Source organism: Mus musculus, chromosome 16 (genome assembly GCF_000001635.26).
Source record: "Mus musculus strain C57BL/6J chromosome 16, GRCm38.p6 C57BL/6J".
In the NCBI taxonomy this organism is placed as follows: Eukaryota; Metazoa; Chordata; class Mammalia; order Rodentia; family Muridae; genus Mus; species Mus musculus.
In genome coordinates, this window is record NC_000082.6 from 4,986,445 (window position 1) to 4,998,130 (window position 11,686).

At 47.0% G+C, this 11,686-nt stretch overlaps 1 protein-coding gene across 6 annotated transcripts; it reads right to left on the bottom strand.

Moving 5' to 3' along the window:
- Positions 1-413: 413 nt before the first annotated feature.
- Positions 414-11,408, bottom strand: Septin12 (septin 12). 6 transcript variants are annotated; one of them, XM_006522577.2, is made up of 10 exons: positions 11,299-11,403; positions 10,000-10,187; positions 7,450-7,575; positions 7,291-7,372; positions 5,720-5,857; positions 5,467-5,584; positions 5,283-5,378; positions 2,035-2,131; positions 1,303-1,369; positions 871-1,214 (listed from the first exon to the last, which is right to left on the bottom strand). In XM_006522577.2, the coding sequence occupies exons 2-10, from the start codon at positions 10,157-10,159 to the stop codon at positions 1,010-1,012; spliced, it is 1,089 nt and encodes a 362-aa protein (XP_006522640.1). In that variant the 5' UTR covers positions 10,160-10,187; positions 11,299-11,403; the 3' UTR covers positions 871-1,009. The 6 variants fall into 6 exon arrangements, with proteins under 6 accessions (NP_081945.1, XP_006522640.1, XP_006522643.1 ...); NM_001373945.1 differs by having other exon boundaries at positions 874-1,214; positions 1,303-1,354; positions 11,299-11,369; XM_006522580.1 differs by lacking the exon at positions 1,303-1,369 and having other exon boundaries at positions 871-1,201.
- Positions 11,409-11,686: the final 278 nt, after the last annotated feature.

The window sequence follows — 11,686 nt, forward strand, 5'->3', positions numbered from 1 at the left end:
GCTCGACAGCAGACAGAGCCTGCCTGGTAGCCAGGATCCAGTCTGAGGAGTTGGGGGAGGGAAGGAGGTGCAGTATGTAGGGGCGACTGTCATTCTACCTTGGATCTCTGGTCTCTTACTGTTCAAAGAGAAGCAGGTGTAGTGACATGGGCCTGAAATCTCAGCAGCAGGGAGACTGGCAGGAGGACCAGTTATTCAAATATATTAAATGCTGGGCATGGTGGCACATGCCTTTAGTCCTAGCACTCAGGAGGCAGAAACAGATGGATCTCTGTGAGTTTCAGGCCATCCTGGTCTACAAAGGAAGTTCCAGGGTAGTCAGAGCTGCACAGAGAAACTGTCATTAAAAAAAAAAAAGATACATAATTATACATATAGAGCTTTAAATATATACTTAAATATTTTAATTGAATGTAATTAATAAAATTTAATTTTAATTAAAAATTAAACATATAAAATTTAAATATATATTTAAAATATATGTGGGAGGACATATATCTTATCTTCTTAGTAGCAATAGATAAATATATAAAAATGTTTATATATTTACTATATTCTAAGAAAAGTACTGTTCTATTGAACTACTTCCTCAGCCCAAGAATACACACACACACACACAGTAGAGTAAACTCTGTACTACGGCCCAGGATGGCCTCAGCTTGGCTATGCAGTTGGGGAAAAAACTTGACTTTCTTACCCTCCTGTTCTTTCCTCCTGAGTGCTTAGATTACAGATGTGTGCTCTATACCTAACGTCCTGTGGTGATAGAGATCAAACTCGGGGCTTTGGGCACGTCAGCCAAAGCATTCTACCAACTGATCCAAACCCTCAGCCCCAAGGACCATATTCTTGTATCAGACTGGCTCAGAGGACTCGTTTACAAACCCTTTAGTTGTCAAAGCACAGCTTTTTGTACAAAGCAAGTCCAGGTTCACATAGATGCTCTAGGGTGTGTTGGGCGCTGGCTGCTGAGGAGGGAAGGAGCCTAGCAGGTTTGGGCCACGGCCCCTCAGCACTCTTCGTCCTTGGTATCCTTGTTTGCTCGCTTTCGGACCTTTCCCGGTCCAGGGGCCATCAGCTGTCCAGGGGAGACTGGAGCCAGGTTCACCCAGCCTGGCCCCCGGGGCAGCACGTGGCTCTCATTGAGTCTGAGTACCCGGTAGTTCTCGTAGTGTACATTGTGGGTGATGTCCTTCAGGTCCTGGAGATGGGAGCTGAACCAGGGGAGGTAAGTCAGCCTGGGCCACAGTGGTCCCAGGCCCCCTTTGCAGCCACCCGATCGCAGGGGACCCCACACCTCACCGGATGAGCAGATCTCTCAGGAGAAGAAACTCACAGTGCGCCATGTTTTCCACTGCAAGACATGGGCCTAGCACAGCTCTGTACTCTGAGAGTACACAGCTGCTGCATGTTATGGTACCTTCTGGGACCGGCTATTGCCGTGGCTCTCCTGTCTTTTCTCACTTCCTCCTTCTTGGTTCATTCATTCACTCATTCATTTATTCATTGACTCATTCATTTGTGTATTCTTGGGGCTTGGTTCCTACAACTAGTTGCTAAACTAGTGAACCTATCCTTCATTATAGATAATACTATGACCATGACACCAAAGACAAAACTCATTTTTTTTTCTTTTTTTTGAGCCTGGGTTTCATGCAGCCTATGTTGGCCTTAAACTTGATCAGTAGCTGCGGATGACCTTGGACTTCTGATTCTCCTGCCTCCACCTCTCCTATGCTAGGATTATGGATGTTCTAGCCATGCTTGGTTACATATATTTTTAATAATGGTAATAATAAATCAGGGATCTGGCTGCTGTGGTCCAGGCCTGTAAACTCAGCACTGGAGAAGCTGAGGTAGAAGGAAATCCTATTTCCAGGCACATAGTGGGGCTACATTAAGTTTTGCAAGTCATGGTTGCCATCCAGGTTGGGCAGACGCCAGGGGAGGCATGCATAGGATGCCATGCATGTAGGGTATGCCCTGATTTCCAACCCCCTACCCATTGCATGCCTGCAATGTTCCCAAACTTACCTTCGATGATGCCCCATTTGGTCTTCCGGCCCAGGACACATCTCCCATTCACTATGTGCTCTCGGTCAGCCCCGACCACAGCAAAAGGGATCTGCTCCTAAAAGAGAAGAGAAGTGAACCTGAGGTAGGAGATAGGCACATAAAACTAGGAAGTCCCAGGGCTGGGGAGATAGCTCAATGGTCAAGAGTAGTGTCTGATCTTCCAGAGGTCCCGAGTTCAAATCCCTGTACCTACACGGTAGCATACAACTGTCTGAAATTCCAGGCTCAGGGGATCCAACAGCCTCACACGGAAATACATGAAGGCAAAACACCAATACGCATAAAATAAAAATAAATAATTTTTAAAAGCCCTAGGACATCCCAAAACACCAGCTGGAGTTCATAGTACCCTCACTTCCTCTATTAAACAGGTGCATAAATGGTGCTGACAGGACCTGTTCAGCTGATGGTGAAGTGCCTGCAGAGTTAAATGTTAGCAAAGTAGCCCTAGCAAATGGTGGTGTTAGCAACTCCCACATGGATAATACAGTTTTGGAGCCAGGTAGTGGTGGCACATACCCTGGGGGGCGGGGGCAGAGGCAGGCAGATCTCCATGAGTTCGAGGCCAGCCTGGTACACATAGTGAGTTCCAGGACATCCAGGACTATGAAAATAGATCATGGCTCAAAAACAAACCAACCACAAAACAACAAAAATCTTGCATGATAAATAGGCATTTACTTTAAAAGGTACTTTGTGAGTACCTGCAAGCCATGAAACATTGGCACAGGGCATTTTGGGAGAGCTGGTTATCTCCTGAGGATGGAACTCAAGTTGTCAAGTTTGGTAACAAACACATTTATCCACTGAGCCATCTCACCGGCTTTCTCATAAACCTAAAAAGTATAGATCTTTTAAATGTATTATTTTAATTAAAAAATATTTTGTTTGAGACAGAGTCTTGCTGGGACCCTGGTTGTTCTTTAACTTGCTGTATTGATTGACCAGGCTGGACTTGAACCTACAGAGATCTTCCTACCTCTACCTCCAAGAGCTGGGATTAAAGGTGCCCACCACCATGACTGGCTTTGTTTGTTTGTTTGTTTGGTTGTTTTTTTTAATTACATTTATGTATTTATTTTTCAAGATTTAAAAACAGGGGTTGGAAAAGTGGCTTAGTGATTTAAGAGCACATGTTCTTATAGAGGCCCCAAGTTCCATTTCCAGCACCCATATCGGGCACACACACAACTGCCTGAAACTCCAGCTTCAGGGAGCCAACCTTGCTCACCTCTTTGGGTACATACACAGACCACAGGCGTACACATAAATATATAGTAAATAAAAGCAAAAAATAAAGATTCAAAAATATTATTTTAAATTGTGTATATGTGTGCACTTATGTGTGTATGTGAGTCATGTGAGGGGTGTTGACTCCCCTGAGCTGAGTTACAGGTGATACTGAGCTGCTTAACTTGAGTTCTGGGAACAGAACTTGGGTTTCTAGAAGAGCATCCATCCAGTCTCCTAACCTCTGAGACATTTCTCCAGCTGTCCGTCTGTCTGTTTGTCTGTCTGCCTGGAATTGGCTCTTTTCTTCCTCCACGTGGGTTCCAGGAATTGAATTAAAATCACGCAGCTTGATGGAACTAACCATCAATTCTTCTTACCACCACCTATTCTTTGGATTTAAAAAATTTGTTTTCTAGGCCGGGTGTGGTGGCACACGCCTTTAATCCTAGCACTTGGAAGGCAGAGGCAGGCAAATTTCTCAGTTTGAGGCCAGTCTGGTCCGCAAAGTGAGTTCCAGGACAGCCAGGACTATACAGAGAAACCCTGTCTCGAAAAACAAAAAACAAAACAAAACAAAACAAAAATTTGTTTTCTGCCAGTCATGGTGGTGCATGCCTTTAATCCCAACACTCAGAAGCAGGAAGATTCAAAGTAGAAGAGTTTGAGGCCAGCCTGGTCTACAGAGCAAGTTCCAGGACAGCCAGGGCTACACAGAGAAACCCTGTATTGAAAAAAGTAAAAAACAAACAAACCCAAAACAAAAGAAAACAAAATCTGTTTTCTGAGACACTAGCTATCGAATGTATCCCAGGCTGGCCTTGAACTCATGCAGCTAAGGATAAGCTTGAATCTCTGACCCTCCTCTTCCACCTCCAAGCACTAGGTCATAGGATTACAGGCATGCACCACCGTGTCCTTCACCATTAAAAAAATTTGATTTTATTATTATTGTTTGGAATGCTGGAGAATCAAATCACAGCCTCGTGCATAGCAGACACAGGTTGTCCCTCTGTGCTAATTCCCAAGGACCTGGGATATTTCTTTCCTGTGGTGATGGGGACAAAGCCCAGGGCTTCCACACACTCTACAAATATGCCATTTCATTGGCACAGGGGGAAGCCCATTTGTTTTTTTCTCCTCTGTGGCTGCTCTCAGGCCGCAACTGTGGGGTGGAATAATTGCCCCAGAGACTATCTGTTCCACAGAGTCCAAAATCTCACTGTCTGTCCATCCACGCACAGGTTTGCCAGGTCCTATGTGTGGTTACTCACTTGTGCTTGAAAGCAGGCTTTAACCTTGGCAGATCCTCAGTTCTTAGTCCGGTTTTTGAGATAAGGGATCACTATATAGCCCAACCTAACGTAACATGTAATGCAGACTGGCCTTGCATTCACAATCCTCCTGCCTCAGCCTCCTGGGTGCTGGGATTACAGACCTATGTCACCACATCAGGAACTAAGAGTTAAATTTTTGTTTTGTTTTCTTCTGAGGCAGGGTTTCTCTGTAACCCTGGCTATCCTGGAACTCGATCTGACACTATAAAGATGTGTGTCACCACCACTGTCTGGCACATTTGTATTTTTTACTTATTTATTTATTTATGTGTCTGTGTGTGTATATGCATGAACACGTCAGAGGTGTATGTATTGCACCATGTCTGGCTTCCCTTGTATATTTTACGTTTTGGTTGTCTCATACTGTCAAGCAGTAAAGAGTTCTTTATATGTAAGAAGGTATATAAGGATGTATGTAAGAATGGCTCTCCAGGAAGAGCCATGCTGGCAAACACTTTTTTCTATGAGTTGTGTGATAAGAGCCGTTTGCTGCCCAACTTGACTCTGTGGACAGATGAGGAATCTTTACATACACACACACATTTCCTGGATTGCAGAGAGGGATCAATTTTCAGAAGGAAAGGGAAGGTCAAACGCCATTGGTGTCGCTGGCCTTTGGCACTGTCTACAGCATCTTACCCGAATCTTACTGTTGAGAAGTCTGTCATTGACATCCTCGTCGAAACACTTCTGTGGGTACACATCGATGCAGTGAGTTTTCAGGTTTTGCTGGATCTGGGGAACCAAGGATAAAGGACCTCAGCCCACCAACCATTCTGCTCCCTGCCCACTGACCCAGCTCCGCCTTGGGCACCCAGATCACCCTGCTCCTGAAGGCATCTCGTTCTTCAATGGTCAGGCTGTCAGCCCGGGCGATCACCGGCACCACATTCACAGTCCGGCACAGCCGCCTCAGGAACTCAATGTCTAGGGGCCGTAGGCTACAAGATGGTAACAGCAGGGCTCAGGGTGGATGAGTGAGGGAAGAAAGCCAGCCCAAAGCTGCTATCAAGGATCCTTCTCACCATCCCTACCCAACCCAAGTAGCCCTCCCCAAAGCCCGTGGGTCACCTCACCAGTGGCCAGTGGGTGGCACAAAGTACACACAGCAGTGCACACGGGTGTCGGGGATGTGGCGCTGGCGGGTAATCAGGAGCTCCTCTTGTAGATACTGCTCATACTGTTGGTTGATGTAGCTCAGGATAGGGTCCCAGCTGGGGCAAAGACGTCTCCTCAGCGCCACCCCCCAGGACCTACCATCTCCTGGCCTCTGGTGGTCTATCTACATGAGCAGAGACACACAGAGACCTCTGCCTCTCTTCACTGATGTCTAAGCCTTCCTGTTCATAAAGCGAGCACATTACTACCATTTATTGGCTGGGCCTGGTGCAATAGTCCTGTCATCCCATCTCTTCAAGAAACTGAAGTGGGAGGATTATAAGTTCAAAGCCAGACTGGATAATTGAGGGAAACCGAGTCTGAGAATAAAAAAACAAAAAACTGGAGCTGGGATTTCATTAGATGTTTGCTAACACATACCACACCCTCTGTTCACTCTCCAGCACTAACACATGCATATACTAACACACACACACACACACACATATATATATGTATATATATAAGTACACACACACACACACATAATTTGCTTGCTCATTAAATGACAATTGGTCACCAGTATGGTTCAAGACACCACTACTTCTGGTGTCATCGTGTGTGTGTGTGTGTGTGTGTGTGTGTGTGTGTGTGTGTGTACATGTATGTACATGTGTGTGGAGGTCAGAGGTCAATCTTGGCTCTTTTCCTTAGTTGCTCTCCACGAGCTCTCTGTGTAGCCCTGCCCGACTTGGCACTCTCTAGACAAGGTTGTCCTTGAGTTCAGAGAGACCCACCTGCCTTTGTCTCCTGAGCAAGTGATGGGATTAAAGGCAGGTGCCAGCTGGGCATGGTGGTGCATGTTTTAATTCTAGCACTCAGGAGGCAGAGGCAGGTGAATTTTTGTGAGTTTGAGGCCAGCCTGGATTACACAGTGAGTTCTATGACAGCCAGAGCTGTAGGACCAAGTCTCAGAAAGAACTACAAAAGACTTTACCTTGTGTTTCAAGCTAGACTGATTAGCCAACAGAGCCCTAGATCCTTAGGTTTTCAAGACAAGCACTTTACTGAAGGAACCATCTCTCCAGTCACCCAAAAATCTCTTGACTCCTCTGCTGGGTCCTTCGTACTCTGGGTTCTTGTCAGCACAACAGATGTGCTGACTGCCTGACTGCGCTCTTAGAGATCCAGCCCAGGGCCGCACACATGCTGTGGAGGCATTCCAGTGCCAAACTGTAACTCAAAGCGATATGCTCAGCCTGGTTCTCACTGTTTCTTTTGAGATGACAGCCTTGTGGCTCTGGCTGGCCTTGAACTCATGACCCTTCTGTTTCAGTTGGCAGAGTCCAGGGCTTACAGAAGTATGGATTTCTGATGCTTTTATCAAGCACCAACTCTGTACTAGCTAGATTGCTGAGACCTATACATGCTCAACTCACTTCAGTTTTGGAGACTGAGAGGAGTATACTTGCTGTATACAGAAGGAAACAGAGCGGGGTGTTTTTTCACAGACCTTGCAGGAACAGGGGCTGCCCACCCAGGGACTCACCACTTGTCATTGTTGATCTGGTCTCCAAAGCCAGGTGTGTCTGTCACTGTCAGCTTCAGCTTCAATCCCTTCTCCTCGATGACTGCAGAAGGAGAGACATGAAAGACTATGTTCCTGGCTGGGCCCCTGGGGAGTGAGGGGGAAGACAGGGTCACTCACCATGGGTCACAGAGTGCAGCTCCAATGTTTGTGGCATGGGTACATCCAGGTTGGGTTCAGTTGACTGCCATACTTTGGACTTGAACAGTGTGTTCACCATGGTGGACTTGCCTAGCCCACTCTGCCCTAAGATGCAGAACACAGTGGCCACGGTATGTTTGTTAGAATATATATCTCAAACTATTTGTGTGTGTGTGTGTGTGTGTGTGTGTGTGTGTGTGTGTGTGTGTGTGCCTGTGTGCACATGCACCTATGTGTGATGGTTTGAATGAGAATGGCCTCCTTAGGCTCATATTTAAATATTTAGTTTCCGTTTGGAAGGATTAGGAGGTGTGGCCTTATTGGAGGATATAAATCACTGGGCGTGGCCTTTGAGATTTAAAAAGCCCACAGTTAAAAAGTTTACATAGTTACTGGTCTCTGCCCTTGGAAGTCTTCAGAGCAGCTTGCTATGGCTTCCTGCCACGATGACCAGAAACTAACCTTCTTAAACAGTAAACAAGCCCTTTTACTTTTATATCTGCTCAACTCTTGTGCTGTTTAAGGCTTAGTGTAAATATTAAGGTTGTGTGTGCCTTTTATCTGGGAACTGAAAGATCAAGGCGGGGTAGAGACCCCAGATTGGGATTAAAAATCTCTACAACTGCCAGCACTCCGGAGGCAGAGACAGGTGGATTTCTGAGTTCGAGGCCAGCCTGGTCTACAGAGTGAGTTCCAGGACAGTCAGGGCTATACAGAGAAACCCTGTCTTGGAAAAACCAAAACAAAAACCAAAACAAAAAAAAAACCCTCTACAACACAAACAAACAACAACCAAAAACACAAAACAATAACAACTACAAAGTTGCCTTGGTCATGGTGTCTCTTCACAGCAATAGAAGAGTAACAGAGACAGTGTGAATGAGAGTGCATGCATGCATTTATGCATGGGAAGACCAAATTCATCTTTGTGTGTCATTCCTCAGGAGTGGCCCATCTTATTTTTTTGAAACCAGGTTTCTTTCTTTCTTCCTTTCTTTCTTTCTTTCTTTCTTTCTTTCTTTCTTTCTTTCTTTCTTTCTTTCTTTTTTTCAAGACAGGGTTTTTCTGTGTAGCTCTGGCTGTCCTGGAACTCACTTTGTAGACCAAGGCTGGCCTTGAACTCAGAAATCCACCTGCTTCTGCCTCCCAAGTGCTGGGATTCAAGGCATGCGCCACCACTGCCCGGCTGACACCAGGTTTCTTACTGGCACTCAAGAATTGTCCACTGTCTGCCTCTGCACAGCTGGGATGCAAGCAGGTGTCACAGCCTTTGCCTTTTGACATGAATAAGCTCTGCAAGCTCAGGACCCAGCTTTCATCGCTTAAGTGGGAAGAACTTTACTGAGTTATTTATCTCCCTGACTCCTGCTATTTTAGTGCTGGGATGGAACCCACTGCTTACAGATGCTAGCAAGATCTATAGCCTCTGGCTGTTTTTTCCTCTAAAGAGATGTTTATTTTTATGTTACATTTGAGTGCTTTGGATGCATGTCTGTGTATCACATATGTGGAGTGCTCTCAGAGGCAAGAGGGGGACATTGGATCCCCTACAACTCGAATGACAGACACTTGTAAGCTGCCATGTGGGTGATAGAAATTGAACCCAGGTCCTCTGGAAGAACAGCCAGTAACCTTAATTAAGGTTTTCTTATGCCCCTCTCCCCCCTGCCCCCTCCCCCGCAGACAGTGTGTCATGTAGCCTAGGATAGCTTCAAACTGCCCTCTCCCCCCTGCCCCCTCCCCCGCAGACAGTGTGTCATGTAGCCTAGGATAGCTTCAAACTGCCCTCTCCCCCCTGCCCCCTCCCCCGCAGACAGTGTGTCATGTAGCCTAGGATAGCTTCATGTAGCCTAGGATAGCTTCAAACTGGCTCAAGAAGACTTTAACTCTTCCTGACTCCATTCCCTAAATGCTGGGATTAGAGGCATGCTCCACCAGGTCCAGCCTCTCTCTCTCTCTCTCTCTCTCTCTCTCTCTCTCTCTCTCTCTCTCTCACTGTCTCTCTGTCTCTCTGTTTTTTGAGACAGGGTTTCTTTGTGTAGCTCTGGCTGTAGACCAGGCTGGCCTGAGTGCTGGGATTAAAGGTGTGTGTCACCACTGCTCAGATCCCCCCCTCTCTCTTAAACACCTTGTTTTGTTTTGGGGTGTGTGTGTATGTGTATGTATGTATGTGCACACGAGCACATGTATGTGTGTAGATGCACATACAGAGGAATAAGAAGAAAAAAATTTGAGAGTGGGCTGTTCTGCCACTCTGTGGATTCTGAGCCATCTATTGAATCAGGATCAGCACTATGGCAAGGTCATGTGTGGGCGCCGCATCTGGAAGGCCCTTCAACCGTGATTATCCTTGGCTGTGGCAATCCAGTTCTGGCTGATTTTGTATGTAGGGACTCAACATCTCATATATTTAATTTCAGCCCTCCTGTGAGCAGTTGGGTCAGGTGCCCTGCAGATGGGAAGACTGAGTCCGGGACAGGCGAGGTGCCTTCGCTCACCCTCCCCTCTGTGGTTCTGCCTCTGACTCACCTACTACCATGATATTGAACTCAAACCCAGTCTTCATAGCCTTGATCCTCAGCTGGTCTAGCACAGCCTCAATGCCCACAGGACCAAACATCTCATTGGGTGGGGTCCTGGGGCTGGAGGGCCTTGAGGAGCAGGGGGAGGGCGACCGCCTCTCATCCATGGGGCCAAGGGTGCAGTGGTGCCTGCTCCTGGGGAAATTTTGGAGAGAAGTGTTGTGTTGCAATGGCTGGGCTCAGAGGGGTTACTCTGAGTAAACTTCTAAGAAAAGGTCTTATGTGGTGATGGTGCACGCCTTTAATTCCTAAACTCTGGAGAAAGAGGCAAGTGGATCTCTATGAGTTTGAGGCCAGCCTGGTCTACAGAGTGAGTTCCAGGACAGCCAGGGCTACACAGGGAAAACCTGTCTCGAAATAAACAAGCAAACAAAACATAAAAGCAAAGGTCTTATGTAGCCCAGGCTGACCTCCATCCACTCTATAGCGGAAGATAACCACAAGCTAATCCTCCTGTCTCCATCTCCAAGTGCAGGGATAACAGACGCGTACCATCATGCTCTGTTTTGTATTATGCTGGGGAATTGAACCCAGGGCTTCATGCACACTGGAAAACGACTCTATCAATTAAGCTACACCCCAGTCCATCCTGTCCCAAAGACTTTTATACTGTAGTTTCGGCCAATCTGGAACTTCCTATGTAGCTTAGACCAGGACAACCTTGGGTTTGCAGCAATCCTCCTGCCTCAGTTTCCTAAGTGCTGGGATTTTAAATGTTTACCAGCATACCTGGTTGGGAGTTCTCACTTCCAAACCCTGACTGAGGGGACTGTTCCTGGCTATGTTCTATATCCCCTGGTAAGACTGAGAAATTCCCAGGTGGAGGGTTGGGGGGTTGAGTCCCCATCCTGAGATATGTGGGTCTCAGAAATTTACCCTTGTCTCATCCTTACAATAAGATGTCAATGGCCTTCCCACTCAGACCCTAGTATTTATGTATAGACTGGAGTCCTTACAGAGTCACAGTTAAAGGAGAAATGCTATTCATATCCCAACAGGGAACTTGAGGAAGGGGCTCAAAACTAGATCCCTTTCCTCAGGGGACAAAGAACAGGGTTGGAAGAGATGAAGAGACACAGACAGATCTCAAATGAAGGAAACACAACACACACACACACTCACACACAGGTCAGAGGTAGGTTACATGGGCAGAGAAGACAGCCCGGGAGGGAGAAGGGCAGAGGGCAGGGATCGGTGGGGGAGCAGTGGGAGGACACAGAGGAAGAGAACTTGGCTCATGTAGCACCTGGTGGATGAGTCCCTTGGGGGAGCTGGGAGTAGCTGGCAGGCTGCGCTGAGGGGGAGGAGAGGGCTGGCAGTTAGCCACAGAATCCCAGCCTCCTCCCTACTTCCTGTGACCCCCCCCTCAGGCAGGAGGGGCTAAGGCTAGGGTCTTACCTGTTCCTGCTCCCTAAGCCCTTGACCCCAATACCTGGCAAGGAATGACCTTGACCTAATCACACAAGACTTCCAGAGAGACAGGGATCTCGGGCATCCAGTCAACTCCCTCTTCAAGACTCCAAGTTGATAAAAACCAGTTTCCACTTCCCAGTCCATGAGCCTTAGCTTTCTGACCACTGACTAGAAGCTGGCACTGCTATGGGTTAACTAGCACTACCCACTGGGGAGCCCTG